We start from the raw sequence: 17978 nt of genomic DNA, 5'->3' as shown, positions 1-17978 counted from the left end.
GGAAAGAGTACACAGAAGATGGAGCGCTTATATTGCAGTATTGCTGAGACACCTGAGCTGGCTTGGCTTCTGGGAGCAATCTGGCTGATGTAGCACGGAGGTGCATGGAGCTGTTACTTTGCTCAAAATGCTGAACATTTCAGATTTAAAAAAAAAAAAAAAAAAACAAAAAAAACCCAAAAACCACAACACACCACAAAACAGCAACAAAGGCACATATCCATTCTCAGCTTCAAGGTATTTGGATCTCCATTTTGTCCTCTATTCTTCGGTTTCACTTCTACAGCCAGTACAGAATAATGCACACAGCACTTACAAAAATGTGTTCAGAAGTAGCTGTTTACCTTGCACAAGTCACTAAATGGAGCAGATACAGTAGCAGGCAAGGTATTATGACCACAGCAGGTCTTAATCTTGGTACACAGTCTAAGTACTGTGAAGCTTTTTGCAGGGAATACTGATATTAGAAAGGAATTTGATTAAGATAATTTTCCTCATGCTTGTGAAGTGCTTCCTATAGCTTTGAGGAGTAGTGGCAGAGAAATATCTTTTGATTCTTGTTTTTAATCCAACAACTAGGAAGCAAAATTTCGCATCGTGTCTCGATCGATGTTGAATGCTAACAACACTTCAGTGGAGAACAGAAAATTCATAGTAAAAGAATTCTTAAAAGGCCTTGAAAATTAAAATGTCTGAATGTGTGATATAATTAGAAGAAGGGTGGCAAAGGGAAAATCTCAGTATTCTGTTAGTTTACATAAACAAGACTTCTAAATAACAAAGCTCTGACCTTGGAGGTTTCTGTCTCTAAGGGTTGTCTCCTGGTAGCATCTTTCCTTTCTTGATACTGAAGAGCTGCAGGAGACCAATCTAGCTGGTGGTGTGTGCCTCTTGAAATAGTTTTCCTCCTGCTTAACAACTGGTTATTCTAATCTCCCTTTCCTGTTATTTGACTTTGTGAGCGTAGTGTTTAAATGAGAGGGGTGGTTCTGGCATACAGTTGTTGTATTTTTGTGTTTTCTCCAGACAGTTTTTATTAGTTACATAATACATTAATGGTAATACGGGAAAATATTGAAAGATGGCTGTTTCATTCTGAAACAGTAGATCTCTAGTCTGTGTAGCAGCATAGGCTTTCTTCTTCTCCCTCATACGGTACAATAATGATTACTACTTGGAGTGCAATCTACTTCAAGGCTTCCTGTAATAGCAGAAGTAAGAAGAAGACCAGTATCATCATAAGCTCTCACCAGAATTTCATGGTCCCAGTGAGGAAAATAAGTGTGGCAAGTTACTCCAATTTTCTCTGTTATGCTAAAGTTACTCACTGTGTTTCTATACTGAGAAACATTCTTCAGTTTGAGGGAGAAAAGTAGTACTCTAGTATTGTTTTGCTTAAGCTGTATTTTAAGTATTTTTGAATCCATGAGCTGCAACACTGAGTTGCAAGTTTTCATTAATATGAAAAAATGCACACTAGTTTGAATGGGTATGCCTTTTGAGGTTTAAAGGTAAACCAGAGTTTTCATTTCTGAAAGATCAAGTTTGCAAATAAACGTCCTAGTAAAAGTAAGGTTGTTTGGTATGGTACCATTTGGAGTTGTTTGTTTATGAAAACTTTTCTAGATATGTTTGTATTTTGCCTCACGTTAAAATAGATAGTTAAGTCCTGTTTTTATAAAACAGCAAAATAAATAATTTCCAACTCGATTAAACAGAGTGTATGGAGTGTGCTGCTTAAGTGGATAGGCTTTATGAAATTTTGGAGTTTGTATATCAAAAGAACAGGGTATCCTCTTGAGGACAAAGGAAGTATATGTTTAGAAGAAGCAAAATAAAGACTAAAGCTGATCAGGAATCATCTGGTATATTTTTTTAATGAAAATCCATGATTCAGTTAAACTCAGATTTTTGCATAACCCTTGGTTGCTGAACAGCTCAGTCTTGCCCATATGATGTTTTAAAGCGATCCTGGGTTTGTTCCAAAGTTGAATGAAAGAAGGTTGTAACAGCTCAGTGTTTCTGTGAACAATTTCTCCTGTTTCTGTCTCTGAAAGGTAGTCAATGTGTAAATACCTGGAAAAAGCTTAGAAAGAGACTTTTGCAGGGAGACTTGTAACTCCGTTGGTAACCCTCTATTAGGTTACCCTTTGCTTTTGGAGTTTTTCATGTAATAATGATGATAAGCAGCTGAAGTAGGAACAATAACTATGTTTTTTAAAGTAAAAATGAATTCTGTAAAATAGAAAAATGATACTCTGGATAATATTTTTTGATACATCAAGTAATCCTTTAGGGATAACTAGATTTTTCCATTTTGAAGAGTTTGGATATCCATTTTTTTGAACCTTTTCTCAGTGTATGTATTTTCTCAAAATACTAAGATGTGCAATGTTGTTTTGGCCACTTCCTGGTCTTCTGAATTTACACGGCGGGGGGGGGGGGGGGGGGGGGGGGGGGGAAACACCACAGCAACAACAAAAAAACCAAAGCAAAACTGTAGCCAAATTTTGATATTGGCAGAACCTAAGTGTCTTCTCCACTGCCTTAATTCGATGTCTTCTGTCTTCTTTAGGGAGCTCCAAACCCCATGTAATAACCTGTGTTGTGTTGCATCATTAAAACAAGAAATTTGTTTTTCTTAGGGTTTGGAGGAGGATAATGTTGTTGTAAATGGGAGAGACATTGTAGCTTTTATTTGATTGTTTGGGATATTTTATTGCCTTAGAAGTCATAGTCTCTCTACTTCAGGAATTAATGTAGAGATGTCCTTTGGCCTCTCAAAGTACAGGACCAGCTTTGTCACTTCTAGCCTTAAAATGTATAGCATCCTTGTGGTAGTGGCATCTTAAAGCAATTCAGTTTCTTAAGTACTGTTGTGTTTTGCATTTAAGGTTTACAGCTCGGCCATTAGTGGAGACCATATTTGAAAGGGGAATGGCCACCTGTTTTGCATATGGGCAAACAGGCAGTGGAAAAACCCATGTAAGTGTCTCTTCTTCATGTCAGCAATGAAGACTGACTTCTCTTTATGTATGATACACTCATCTCAGTTCTGTGATTTTTATAACTTCTATTTTTTTTTTAATTTAGACTATGGGTGGTGACTTTTCAGGAAAGAACCAGGATTGTTCTAAAGGAATATATGCACTTGCAGGTGAGACTTTATTGATCTGTTGGCTTTTTGCAGAGTGGTTGAGGTCAATAAAATTTCTTCCCCCTGTTGTACAAACATAAGGGTGTACATATTTTGCATTACAGTGGAGCTTTGGCAATGTCAGTATTAGTTCCTAGGTCTGTAGTCTTTACACAGAGAAGTGAATTCATATATAAATCATTTTTAAAAATGTGGTAAATATAATGGATGATAAATTAAATTTATAATTTTGGGATCCTTTTCATCTTCCGACGTAATGTGGCAGTTGTAACTGCCATGTTTTAGGCTGACCCTATCATACCTGCAGAATACAAGAGTTGCTGTAAAATAGGCTGTTATGCATTAATGAGTCTTCACTAGATGAAAATCCATAACGAGATTTCTTTTTATTCTGCGAACGTATTCACAGCTCGAGATGTCTTTTTAATGCTAAAGAAACCAAACTATAAGAAGTTAGAACTTCAAGTATATGCAACATTTTTTGAAATCTACAGTGGTAAGGTAAGTACCCGATTCTTCTCCGAGGAAGGTGGAATTTCTCTTTCACAAGCAAGGTTTTGAACTTGTCATATTTTGCTGGTTTCAGATGGGAGAGAGTTAATTTTCCTCAGAATAGCTGGTATGAAGCTATGTTTTGTTTGCGCTGAGAAAAATATAACATACTCATGGTTTTGGCTGTTGCTAAGGAAACTTGATATCAAGTCAAGGACTTAGTCAGTATCTGGTACTGCACCTGTGTTCCCAGCTTCTTGTAGTGAAGCTGGGACACAGAGGGACAGCTGACCTGGACTGACCAAAGGGATATTTTATTCCATGAAATGTCATGCACAGTATTTAAATTGCGGGTGGGCCAGGGCTCGCTCACTCTCTCTCGGTCACTCTTGGTGGCATGCTTCTGCGCTCGCTGTGTCTGGCTCCAGCTCTGGCTACTTGGATTTTTTTCGCCCTCTTTGTACTAAAAGCTTTATTTCAAATAATTCTTAACAATTCCCTTCCAATCATAGTTTTCCATGGAGTGCTTTTCATATTTTGATATGGGATTTGAAACAAAAGTGTCTTCTAATGCTCCTCTTTAACTGTTCCATTTCCCCCCCTCCCTAAGGTTTTTGACTTACTGAACAGGAAGACAAAATTAAGAGTGTTAGAAGATGGTAAACAGCAAGTCCAGGTGGTGGGATTACAGGAACGGGAAGTCAAATGTGTTGAAGATGTTCTTAAGCTTATTGAAATAGGCAACAGCTGCAGGTATCTCCCAGTTTTTCATTGTACATTAATGAATCAGACGATGGGTTTTTTTGGGTCTCTTCATAGCGATGGCTTTTTAATATGCAATGGGTTTTCTGTTCATCTTGGCTGCAAGTAAGGAATCTGCCTACCTTTTAAAGGAAGGTATTGGGAGTTTCTCTGTCTCCTATTTTTCTACAGGATGTGAACTGCCTGCATTATGTAACCAGCTTACTGAGTTAAATTCACATCATTTATCATCTGGAATATTGCCAGATTCTTCAGTTCTAAAAGGCCATGATATACAGTGACAGCGATTAACTGTAAAATTTTTGCTTTTTTTTAAGAATCCAGCTTCGTTGTTTTTAAAATTAGCCTCGTGCATAGACCGCTGCCTGATCAGATAAAAATGCCATCAGCGTTTTACATTTAAACAGCGATATCTGAAATCTTTGAAGATCTGATTATTCTTGCTTTTAAAAGGGAGGTTAAATGGTATAAATCTTCCATATCTGTTTGAAGAGGTGGAAGAAGAGTAAGAAAATACAGGACTCTACCCTGAAAAAAACTAACATTCTGAGGTTAGTGTGTTTAACACGTATGGTCCTTCGCCTGTTCACGTGTCCTTCCCTTCTCTGCTTTTGTTTAAAGGACGTCTGGCCAGACATCTGCAAATGCACACTCGTCTCGAAGCCATGCAGTGTTTCAGATTATCCTCAGAAGGAAAGGGAAATTGCATGGTAAATTTTCTCTGATTGATTTGGCTGGCAATGAAAGAGGAGCAGATACTTCCAGTGCAGATAGGCAGACTCGACTGGAAGGTGCGGAAATTAACAAGAGCCTTTTAGCACTCAAGGTAACTGAAATGTTTCCATTGCCTTTGAGTAGGTGGAAGCCTTCTACATATAATAGCAATGACTATTAAAACAAGTGTTTTTGCAGGCTTTGCTTGTCTACATTGTCTACTGATGTGACAGGTAAAATAATATATTGATTTTCCCCCTAAATGCCTGAAGGAACACTTGGTAATTACCAAGTGGAAACATTGCAGAAACATTGTGCTGTCTACTTGTGTGTGATTAAGGAAAAAAACCACAACAAAACTGAAAATTAAAAACCCCAACAAAAAATTCATGGTGGTTGAATTTGAAGACTTTACTGTTGCCTATCTAAAATGGGCGGACAGATGATTTACTTTGGTACTCAAGGTCTGAAATACTAACTGGAAATATTCTCACTGACCTCAGTATTTATTTATAATTAAAAAAATGAAGTTACCTTTACAATACATTTATTTACTGATGGTAATTTACTAAAGCAACACAATAGCAACATAGGCAGAAAGAACTACCAAATAGATTAACATAAATCTTGAAAGTTGGAATAAATTTTTGACTAATTTTCTTTACAGCGAATTCTCTGATACAGTCACCGCAGATTTTTGTACATGAATCCAGGACACAGATTAGTATGACACAGACATGACAAGAGCTAATAAATATTATGTAAACATTCATGTGCCTTTTTTTTTTTTAATAATGCTTGAAAGAGGTTCAGTCTAAATAGGGAAAGTAATTATTTGGTCTAAACTGGGGAAACAGCAATTTTGAATGTCTCAGAATTTATTTCTGTTGTAGCTTAGCTTTGCTCTGGTTTACTACTCTCAGCGTCAGCACTGTGGTTTTATATAAACAACTTGAACACAAAAATCATTGTACTTACTTTTTTATCCCCAGCGTGAAGCTGGGAGAAGACTTGATTCGGACTCTAAGCAGATCTCACAAAACGTCTCAAAACTGTTATGTGCCATTACAAAATGGTATGGCATGGTGAAAAACTGGAAGCAGCAGTTCCAAAACTGTGGCCTGTTTTGATGTAACATCAAAGTAAATTATGCAGGCAACACTGTGTTGAAGTTATCACTTGTTTCCAACTTTAACTGAACAAAATTGGTTTGGGTTTGGGTTTGTTTTGGTTGTTTTTTTTTTTCCCCAGTTTACTTGTTGATTTTGAACTGACTAGTGCATTCAATGCATTACCCACGAAACATACTTAGTTTGTTTTCATGTAACTTGTGGGTTTTATTACAGTGAAAGGTTCAACTGCTGCCATGCTAGTAGTTGTGATCTAAATTATATGGGGAGGGGAAACAAAAATAAATGGAGGTCTTGCAGAGGTCTAAACAACAGTGGTTTCTCAATGATATGTTAGTTTTCCTTTTTACATGTACCCCCAAAAATATTACACATGCTTTTCCATTTGTATTCAAGACCCTTGAATTCATTGTCAAGTTTTCATTAAACTGCTATGCCCGGAGGAGTGGTCTTCGTTGCTAACCCAAGATAACAGTCTTTGCGTCTGGATATCAGTCCTGACTTAACCTGTTCAGATTTTTGGTACTGGAAGTTATTTCTGTAATGTCTCTACATGCAAGTAGTGTTGTCATTTTGTTACCTGGTTTTCTGAGCTGTGATGGAAAGCAAAAGTAGTTGAAAACTCCAATAATTTAGAAGCTGGCAGTGTCCTCCTATAATCCTTTTACTAATAAGGTTGTAATCCAATTCTAGTTTTGCAGGAGTATGCAAACTAAAATCATTATAGTAAATTAAAATATCCTAATTACACTTGTTGGTTGCCATAGCAGTAATTCAACATACACATTAGTTACTGTTTTTAGTTTGTAATGTCACATGTTGAAAATTTGTTGCCACTCTTACTGTCCAATCTCCTTTTCTCCTTATGTAGGTGTAGTATTAATGTACAAATTAAAAAAAAAAAAAAAATCAAGGAATGCACTGCCTTGCTTACCTGTGAGTCCTTTTTAGCATATGCATGTGAATTTCACATTCAACAAGCTTCAGTCTTTTTATTTATCTAAGCTGTGTCCATTTGATAAAATCTGGCTGGTGAGTTTTTTAAACAATCAGTTTAGTTAAAGCCAACTTGCCCTTGTGCTTGTTCTGTTCTGTACCATGGCAGTTTCATTCAGTGCCCATTTTTAGTTCTGTTTTACACTGTTTCACAGTTGCAATGCTTTCTTGGATTATCATCCCACAGTTTCTAGCCTGGCTTTGGGAAGAAGCTGTTTCTAGGGATTTTCAAAAGGCCACAAGGATATGGCTGCAGCTGGAGCATTAGCCAAACTACTGCAGAACTATTCATGTGACACAAAAACCATTCCATCTGTTAGTGTGGCTAAAGACAAAGTTCTAAATTGAAAAGCCTTTGAAGTCTGGTTGTCGGAAGAACTTCCCTGAGTAGACGTGTTAAAACTGTACCAAGGAAGCCATGCATCTGAAGAGATGCCTGTACACAAAGCATTAAGGCAAAGGCAGAAACTGGTGTTAATGGTCAAAATATGACAACAACAGTAAGACAGAAATTTAAATTTAAACTTTCATTGCATAAGAAGTAATCTATTAGCTGATGTTAGAACTCTGAGTGGGCAGAAGCGATGTTTAGATTGGTGTGACCTGGTTTGCACTGTTGTAGTTGCTGCTCTAACTGCTACAGTGATTTCTTGATATTTACATCTGTACAGTATTTCTCACTGGAACTCTCCAACCAATTGCAAATATGAGTTTAGCCCATACCCTTGTGAGTGAAAGAGGAGACCTTATCCCTGTTTTTTATACAAAGAACATTTTAAAACAGGGAATGAGTTATATTTTCAAGTGCCTTCCAATACTGGGTACACTGGTAGAGAGGTATGCTTCCTAAGTGTGTGACCTGTGGGAGCTCTTAGAAAGATGGGGGTTTTTTTTAAGCTGTAAAGAAAGTCAGTGGTAAATCCAGAATCAAAGCTGCTGCTTTTAACTGATAGAATTAACACAAGCCCCTGTCCATGCTGCTTCTGCTGGCAGAGGTTGTAGGTCATTCAGGCTTTTGTAGCTGATAATAAGAAATAATTGTTAGTCTGGACATTTAACATCAACATGGATGTTTTGTTTTGTTGTTGGATACAATAGATGTATTTCCTGAGATTCTTAAAGTTCTTTTCAAGTTCCTACCTCTCTACTGAATTTAATGAGAAGTAAAAGCCTAACACTTCTTGAATCCAAGCTTTAAATTGTAAATTTTAATGATGTTTTAGGGGACAGCAACATAACCAAGGCACGTGTTTTCTGATTTTTGAACTGCATTTGTATTATATTTATTCAACACATTAAAGAAGAATGCATAAACCTGTTTGTTCTTTCAGGAGTGCATTAGAGCCTTAGGCCGAAATAAACCTCATACACCATTCAGAGCAAGTAAACTTACCCAGGTGTTAAGAGATTCATTCATAGGAGAAAACTCCCGTACCTGTATGGTAAGTTGGTTTGGTTGACTGTGTGTTCTGACAATTACAAAGTGAAAAGACGCTGGGAATTTAGGTTTTTATGTTTAAAATTGGCCACTTCCTACTAGCAGTGTGTTGGACTTAAGTTTATCCACTGACACTATATTTGGAGTGAGACTTTCAGCAGAGCCATTTCAAATAACTTGCTCCTTTCTCACTTTTTATTGACCTTTCTTGTCGCTTGTTCTAGTTTTCTAGCCAGGCACCTCGCTAGAAATACTTCTAGCTTGGTAAATGTTTTTAATTTATTTTTAATAATGTCTTGATTATATGAGAGTATTGTTTGTTGACTCAGAATTTTGGAAGAGGTGGTGTAGACTGGAAGTACGGTGGTGAGTCACAATCTTTAAATGACAAAGACAAATTTAAAGTTAGCATCAAAAGCATCAGAACATGCTCTAGGCTGTTGAGGGGGGAAGTGGTTGGGGTAGATGGGATGAATAGTTGCATATTGTATAAATGTGCATTTGCATCAGTCTGAAGAGCAGAGGAGTTCTGTCAGATGGTGGAAAGGACAGATGAAAGCACTGATGTTCAGTCATTTTATTTATGCAACCTTAACAATTCACCTTATGGAGACGAAAACTCTGCAGTGAACGCTGATTGCTAGTTTGTGTTGGTTACTCTTCACGGAGTCCTTGGAATTAATTAGTCTAGATGCCAGAGAAGTCTGCAGATCTCAGCATGAAAACCGTAGTGTTAGGACAGCCTAGTCTTACCTTTAGCGGTTAGGTATAGTTCTAACTTGAAAATGGTGGTAAAATGGCATTTTTATTAATCTTTTTTTCTCCTTTAGTTTTCTGATGAAAAGACAGGACTGTTTTATTTCCCACTGACACATACCTGATCTAGGTGAAGATGTCCCCCCTCACTGCAGCGGGGTTGGACTGGGTGACCTTCAAAGGTCCCTTCCAACCCTACTTATTTTATGGTTCTGTAACTTCATAAATCCTCTGCAGGATCACAAAGCTAAATTGTGCATCTGTATCTGGTGCATCCACACTGCTAACGAAGGTTTGGAAAGTTAGCTTGTTGGAAATTATTTTCTGTACACGGAATAATTAACATTTGTGAATATTTCATGAAGTTTTCACCATCACCCTTACCTCCTTGAGGTGCTAACAAGCTATCTTTGTTTTGGTGAAGTGATTTTATTTAATTATACTCTTCATGCAGAGTTGTCATGACATGTTTTTACCATTCAAATGTGAGATACCAGTGAGAATAAGCCATGATCTGTAGGTGTTCACAGCTTGCATTCCTTAATTTTATATTCAATATAGTTATAAATTGAGGAAAAAGGTCGCCTCTGAAAGTGCTCAAATTATTTATTTTCTCATTCACATAACTACAGTCCCCTTACAATTAAGAATAGGAATCTTAGAATGGTTTGGGCTGGAAGGGACCTTAAAGACCATCCAGTTCCAACCCCCCTGCCATGGGCAGGGACACCTTCCACTAGACCAGGTTGCTCAAAGCCTCATCCAGCCTGGCCCTGAACACTTCCAGGGATGGGGCATCCACAGCTTCTCTGGGCAACCTGTTCCAGTGCCTCACCACCCTCTCCATGAAGAACTTCTTCCTGATATCTAATCTAAACCTCCCCACTTCCAATTTAAACCCGTTACCCCTTGTCCTGTCACTACAGGCCCTTGTAAAAAGTCCCCTCCCAGCTTCCTTGTAGCCTGTTCAGGCACTGGAAGGTGCTATAAGGTCTCCCTGGAGCCTTCCCTTCTCCAGGCTGAACAAGCCCAACTCTCTCAGCCTGTCCCCATAGCAGAGGTGCTCCAGCCCTCTGAGCATCTTTGTGGCCTCCTCTGGACTTGCTCCCAGTGGTCAATATCCTTCTGATGTTGAGGGCTCCACAGCTGGACGCAGCACTCCAGGTGGGGTCTCACCAGAGCAGAGTACAGGGGCAGAATCCCCTCCCTCGACCTGCTGGCCACACTTCTCTGGATACAGCCCAGGATCCGGTTGGCTTTCTGGGCTGCCAGCGCACACTGCCGCCTCATGTCCAGCTTTTCATCCATCAGTACCCCCACGTCCCTCTCCTCAGGGCTGCCCTCTATCCGTTAGAAAACCCTTTCATTATGAGATGCTCTTCTTCTGTTACTTTTTCATGCAGTTTCTCAGTACTGGGACCACTTGTGACATCCTGGTTTTAGTGTTTGTTTACATGTAATTTTTGTCAAGAATTTAATTGGCAAAGTTTTTCTTAAAATACTGATGTGGGAAGAACATGGGGTGGTTGTGTTTTAGTCTGAATTACAGTTGAAAGGAAGTAGGGAGAGAAAGAAACGTGCACTGTGTCTTCACGCTTGTTTGAATTGAGCTCTCACATTTGTAGCACTTGTTCCTTCAATAGCCAGATGGATGCAGAATGAAGCTGCCTGTCTGGCGATCTGATAGGTTTCTGAACCACATATATTGAATTGAGGGAGGTGTAGGATATACCTTAGCCTGGAATTGACTCCAGTCCTCCTCAATTCCCTGAAAAGTGGAAAGATTTGCACTCCAGTGGCCAAGTGGTGGGAATAATGGGTAGTGATCTGCAACTTCACCCCTCTTCTGGGTCTTCCTTTGCCTCTTTTGTTGAGACAATTTATTCAGCCTTCCAGTGTAATATTTACAGTTGGCTCCTTGGCAGGGTGTGCCTGGTTTGTAAGCATGTTCATGTGCAGGTTTTATATCATACAACTTTACTGATGAAATTTATAAGGGCACTATGATTTATGACAGCTAAATTTGAACGGTATCTTACTGAGTTAAAAGAGTACTTGTCCTGCGGGTATGCTGACTGCTAGCTTGCAGCAGAGCCATGCGATTAACTGTGATGCTTCAAACTTCTAAAAACAATTGCAAAAATAGTTTAATAATTATTAGTTTCCTTTCACATTCCTACAGTTGACTGCATAGATCAGTGCTCTGAAAGTGTTTTCTTAAATTAAATTAAAGCATAGACCTTTATAGTTATAACTGTTATAACTGTCACAAGATAGCACGTAGATCTTGACAGCATTTCCTCCAAAATATTTTAGACTGTTGCAGGCAATATAAATTAATGAGTTTCCAAGACAGAAATATAATTCAATTGGAAAGTATTATTTATTGAACATGTAAGACCTCTTTTAAGATGTTATTTCTTGTCAGTGAAAACAGATATATTGGAAAGGGATTCCTAAAAAAGACAAAGGTGTGATCCAGAGTTCTAATATGCTGTTAGAGAGTAAGACTTTTGCAAATATATGGCGCTTTTCAATACAAGAGGCATATAAAATGATGTAGTAAAATACTTGTGATTTCAACTTTTTAAGAGATTCTTGAAATGTGCCGTTATAAAATACCTGCTGGGTCTTTTCCGTTGCTTTCTGACATACTAATCCGTAAGTGGGATATTTGAGTCAAATTTATTTGGTAATCTCTACATTTCATTTTTATTTGAGTTTTCCTTTTGTCACTTACGGACTTCCTGTTGCGATTTTAGAAGTTACATCTTTAGGTATGGAGCATTCTCTTCTCTAGATAAGGTTGAAGTGTGATTTGGAAACTTCTTTTCAAATGTCAGAAAAATATTTTGAAAATAAGTTCGTAATGTTGACAGTTAAGACCAGGATCTCCTGAATTCTAAATAAATCCAGAGACACAGTCAGCATAAACAGGTTGTTTTGAACATTGTTACTCACTGCAGTTTTACTGAAGTTCCTGTCCTTTAATAGTTTAAAAAAATTTTTGAAGTTGTTTTTTGAACAGTTAAGTAGTAGGATAAGCTACCATCTTTGAAATTTTCAAGGCAGCTACGTAGAATAGTCTCACCTTTTTTAAGCAGTGCCGCATCCTTGACATGCTGCAGTCACAGCTGAAGTGCTGCGGTGGCCAGCACACCCCTACAGCAGCAGCACCCCCCTACAGCACCCCCCTACAGCAGCTGTACCTTCCGCGTTTCTCCTGGCGTGAGGGCGGTTGCCGTGTGGGGCGTGCTCTGAGTACTGAACTGATGGTGGAGGTGCACACGTCTTCCACGTTAAATGTGTTTGGAAGGATTTTAGGAACTTGTAGGTTTTCGTTACTTAGTACCCAGAACGCTTTATAAAGAGACATGCAATCGTATGAGCTTTTTAAATCCACACTTGTTGTTTTTGTTAGTAACTGATGTGCTCTGGTATTAGAGGTTTAAACTTAAACTGTATGGTAGCAGGATCTTTAGACTTTCTAACCACGTCCCACCTCATATTCTTCCTTTCTCCTCAGTAGGAGAAATTCTTCTCAGGATGACTACCTGTGCTTTTGTGCAGTACTGTCAGCAGCAGGATGAAAGAGAAGACCAGGACTGTCTGATCTTCACCAGTTTCAGTCTGCTGATGCTGTGCTGCCACAAAAAATGCTAGTGTGTAGGATCATAGAGGTGTTTGTCATGGGTAGCACCCTTATGGCTCTCCTGAAAGGAGCACCGGTTGAAAAATTGGACTTCTGAGGGAAGCTAGGACAAATAATGATGCCGTTGTTGCCTGATGACAGTTACTGGTTTTGCTGAGTGCTGGAAAGAAGGTGAGATCTTGAGGGTATTTTATTTAACCGGAAAAGGAAAGACCTATAGATTCCAGATACACCTGATAGTAAGTTAGCTATCAAGTGTTATTTACAGATAACTTCTAACTGAGGGGAAAAAAAATGTTAGGAAAATACTTAAACACATGATTAATATTATTAAATACAGTTTTGGCCAAAATAGATCTCAAATCAGTATACAGACTGCTTGAATGAAGAACAGCCTACAAATATGTAGAGAAAAATAATAATCTGGTAACTGTTTGTGGGATTTATTAGACTTACTTTCTGTTGCCTGTGTATTTCCCTGTCTGAGAAGTCTTTATTTTTTCAGTTAAAGTTTTGCATTTACATTTTATGCTACCCAGACAGTTAGATGGGGGGAAACTGAATTTCTGTGAATTCTTAACGTTCCAAGTTCGGTTAAAAAAAATTAAATTGAAGCTTTGACTTGACATCCGTCTCCTTGAGATGTCATTGTACAGGGTCAGCTGTACGTAGTAGTTTCTGTAAAAGATCTCAAATTAAATTGGAGATTTAAAAAAAAAAAAAAAAGAAAATTTTAATTCTTTCATCTTTGCGAAGTGATTTATTAATATGAGGCTTGTTTTCTTCAGATTGCTACAATTTCTCCGGGGATGGCATCATGTGAAAACACTCTAAACACGCTGAGATACGCAAACAGGTATGGGAACTGTTACTGCTTATAGATCTACCAGCTGCTGATCACTGACTCCCGGAGTAGTGTTCTACCAGGATGTGTAATTATTTTAGATACTTGAATAATGTTATTGTACTTGCATTTCTTAGTAAGTGTAAAACAAAATTGCTCATCCAGGCTCACATTTAATTCGAATTGCCACTTTTTACAACCCTTACAATAGAATCGATAAAAACTGAATTTAAGCCATTATCCAGAGGCGGATAATGTGGATTGTCGGGAATGTGGGAGATGCCACTATTAGTTTTGCCTCTGCTCCGGGGGCACAATCTCTTGCCTTAGAGGTAGTCCGGGTTCATGGTGTTTCCATGGGGTGTCAGCTGAAATGCCTTTCTGCAAGGTGACTCTTTTTTTCCCTTCCCCTTGGTGGAATTGCGTGCAGTTGCCAGTCAGTTTCATACACACACAGGAAGTTTTGTACTTCCCAACTTCAGGCAATTATCTGAGACCCCGAAGTAAAGAGTCAGTTAATCCAGCAGTGACTTTATAATCGGTGTAGAGAAATTGGCACCTCTAGAGACTGATGCAGCACCTCCGAGGCCTGTACTGCCCTCTGAAGGTGTTTGTGAGCGGGGCCTCCCCCTGCTGCAGTCCCCACTGAACGCCAGTGGAGATGGGGTGGTGAGGCCCTGCGTGTCCCTGCAGTCAGACCTGGACCAGAGACACCCCCATCCCCACGCTCTGCTGCTAAGAACAGGAGGCAGACACGACTCTGGGCCAGGCAGAAAGCCTGGGGTTTGCCAGGAGAGGCTACCACCTAGTGTCCTGCTTGCCCCAGTGAAAGGCAGGGCAGGACCACCTCTGCTCGTGCCTGGCCGGGCACCGCGGCCAGTCACTAACCAGGCACAAAGGGCTGCGAGGCAGGCGTAGCGCCTGCTCCTCTCCACACCCGAATGTCTCTGCGTCTGGATCGAGGGAGCTGGCAGCAGATCTGCCTGGCTTGGACCAGCCTGTGTGACTTCCTTCCCGGTGAGAAGGAGGCATCTACTCCACCACGTACAGTCCCCTGACGGAGGGCTTTGCGCAGTCATTCATCCCTCAGGGCTCACTGCATCTTTCACCCCTCTTAGCATATGCACTGATGAAGTGACCCCAGAAAAAGACACTGCAAAACTAATTAAACACCTGTTTCTAGTATACTAAACAGTTGAGCTGAAACTCCTTCTTCCCCTTGGTGTTAAATTTGTATGTAGTTACGGAGCAGATGCTGTAAAGTTGCTTGAAATGTTTTGTGTAGTGTTTTAGCTTTTTCTAGCAATCTATAATTTTAGGTGCTGGACCACCAGCGTGTGTGCAGTGTAAGAGGGGGAGCAGACAAGAATTTAAAGTTTTGTAGCTGTAGTGGTTTGATGTTTTCAGAGGAGCCATTTAGTGCAATATCGAATGTAGAGCGAATTTTATTAACTGCACGAAGTGAAATCTGGAATTACTCTTCTGAAAACACTGCTGTTACAGTTCCCTGCAGATTAGCAGCACTGGGTTTGTTCAGGTTCGTTAGTGATGTGTAACTCTTTTTGGAGAAGGTTTAAATATGTTGGCACACTCGTGCTTTAATGTAATTTTATACTGTTGAAGACGTATGCTAAACAAAGAGTTGTCATTTTACCTGTGTTTATGAGAACAATTTTCTTTTAATTCGCTGCTGTATTTTGCTGCTGCAGAGTAAAGGAATTTGGAATTAGTCCTTCGGACATTCCCTTCTCACAGGGTAGTGGCAGTCGCTCTGATCTCTCTCCTTCCTATGAGTATGACGACTTTTCTCCTTCAATCACCAGGTCTAATTCATTCTATACATGGAATCTTTATTTTTAAGTTTCCTTTTTGGCTATGTAATTTTACGGACCAGCCTTCCATTAGTCCCCTTGCCTTGAGTCACACATACTTTGGTTTTATTTTGTTTGGCAGGTGATGGTTCTGCATGATCTGCAATCATCTTCCCAGTACCTTGTTCCCCCTCCTTAAACATCCACACTCTCTATCCAGGCTTGCTAGTTTCCTTCATACATTTAAAAACGGTGATGTCACCGTCACACATTCAGTGGACAGGTCTGTGTTTAGGGAAATTTGAGTATCCTCAATTAAAAGAGAAAACAGTTTTCATACATATTTTTAAAACTTCTCATTACTCTGACGATGAATGAAATACAGTTTCCATTGTAGTAAATAAGTGCTACTTGAAAAAAACCCACACATTTTTCCTTTCAAAAAACTAAAGAATACGTTCTGAAGCTTGCTATACTTGCAGATTTTGTGTCTGTTCCATCAGCTTTTTCAATGGGTTTTTGACAGAATCATTATTAATCTTAAACTATTTTTCATGCTGCAAGAGCCTAACATACCAATAAGGTATTTTCACATTTGAAATTATTTTAATTCAAGGATGTATTCATTCTCTGAGATGCTTGGTTGCAAATTATTACTTTCTTCAGAGTTCTTGGTGGATGTGCTTAGAACAGCTAGTGGGGGATTGGCTACCTTTTTCTCTGCACACAGCTGTGCTTTAAAAAAGAAAGATGGTCAGGTTCAGGGTGCTGAATTAACTTTCATTTCAAACACTTCCTCATTGTTAAGGAGTTAATATTGAGGGTTTGGATGCCCTCTGAGCTGTTAATGAGCAGTAAGATTTCGATCACAACATGCCTCTTGCAGGTGGGTTACAGTCCATCTTCCAGCAAGTAGCTGAAATTCAATGGCCCATGCTTTTTTAGGAGCTGGCCTGACATTTTTTGGTCACTGAAAGTACATTGAATTTGTGAAGCTGACATCATTCTTATTAAACGAATTAATCGTGCATAAACCCATAGATCTTTATCTTTGGTTGCATCTCTTTTGCACAGGAAGTTACTAATTTACCAACGAAACGTTTTCTGCTCGTAGGGTGAAGGAGCTGACGGTCGATCCTAGTGCTGCAGGAGATATGCGCCCCATTATACACCACGCCCCCAATCAGATCGACGACTTGGAGACACAGTGGGGTGTGGGGAGCTCTCCGCAGAGAGATGATCTCAAACTGCTTTGCGAACAAAACGTGAGTGGTTTGCAGCGTTACTTGGAAAGGCGCGATGATAAACGTGTTGGCAGAACAAATCCAGAGTCATGTGTATTTCTAGCCTGTGAACAGGATCCTTTAGCACAAACAGCACGTCTCTTCACCTTCTCACGGTGTGGTATTATGTTCATTCACATACAAAAAAAACCAAACCCAAAACAGTTTCTTGAAGGATCAGAGGGGAATGTTTTCACTTTTCCTTATCTTCCTTGCAGCTCAGGGCTTTTGATGTCTAGTGAGGGTCTGCTCTAGGCCTTGGCGTTCTTTAGTGTGCAATTTTTCTAGCATAGCTTCATATTTTTTAGGCAGTTAGAAGTACCCTGGGACAGCCATCTGTTTTATTTAACACTCTTGTGTTTCTGAGCGTTATTTTCTCAGCGTGCAGCACCCATTTCAAGTGAGTTTGCTTTTCTCTGCATTTGGAAGTCTGGCTGCCCATCACTCCTCTTCCCAACATCCTGACACCCCGTGGGGAGAGAGCTCCAGCATGTCTCCCTGGGCTGCGGGAGTGGGGAGCTGAGCGGCATCGTCTAAAGAGCATTTTCCCCTCGTTGCTCGTTGGTGATTATCAGCTCTAGTCGTGGTTCCTTAAATGTTCAGTGGGGATTAAATATCAGTTTGTGAAAATGCTGATGAAAGATAGAAAATAGAAATCCTTACTCTCCTAACTTATATTCCGCAAGAGACTCTGCCTTCTCAGGCACCTCTTCGTGGCGTCTGTGGTATTTCTCATTTTAGTAGCTGGCTCTTCTCCCAGGACTCTACATGCTAGTGCTTCCTAGAGCTTCCCACTGGACAGTCCTTCCAGCCAGATACCCTTTCGTATCATACTTTCTCATCGTTCATGTGGAATTAAATTAAGCTTTACACTGTGTTCTAAAAGAGATCTCAAAGGCATCGCATAAGAGCTGTACTGTCTTGCCAAAACATTAACTAGAGC

The 17978-nt window shown here is 39.5% G+C and overlaps 1 protein-coding gene across 3 annotated transcripts in view; it reads left to right on the top strand.

Moving 5' to 3' along the window:
• KIF2A (kinesin heavy chain member 2A) overlaps nucleotides 1-17978 on the top strand; it is a 39563-nt gene that overhangs the window by 17128 nt on the left and 4457 nt on the right. For 2 of the 3 annotated variants that reach the window (XM_010154838.1, XM_010154837.1), the window contains exons 10-17: nucleotides 2895-2985; nucleotides 3094-3157; nucleotides 3567-3658; nucleotides 4260-4402; nucleotides 5033-5237; nucleotides 8583-8693; nucleotides 13886-13953; nucleotides 16867-17017. In XM_010154838.1, coding sequence (XP_010153140.1) covers nucleotides 2895-2985; nucleotides 3094-3157; nucleotides 3567-3658; nucleotides 4260-4402; nucleotides 5033-5237; nucleotides 8583-8693; nucleotides 13886-13953; nucleotides 16867-17017 — 925 coding nt within the window. Of the gene's footprint in view, nucleotides 1-2894; nucleotides 2986-3093; nucleotides 3158-3566; nucleotides 3659-4259; nucleotides 4403-5032; nucleotides 5238-8582; nucleotides 8694-13885; nucleotides 13954-15650; nucleotides 15765-16866; nucleotides 17018-17978 lie in introns of all 3 variants that reach the window. The other variant, XM_010154836.1, reaches the window with a different exon arrangement.

The sequence above is a fragment of the Eurypyga helias genome, unplaced genomic scaffold, assembly GCF_000690775.1.
Source record: "Eurypyga helias isolate BGI_N326 unplaced genomic scaffold, ASM69077v1 scaffold14527, whole genome shotgun sequence".
Classification (NCBI taxonomy): Eukaryota; Metazoa; Chordata; class Aves; order Eurypygiformes; family Eurypygidae; genus Eurypyga; species Eurypyga helias.
This window is presented reverse-complemented; position numbering and strand designations above follow the sequence as displayed.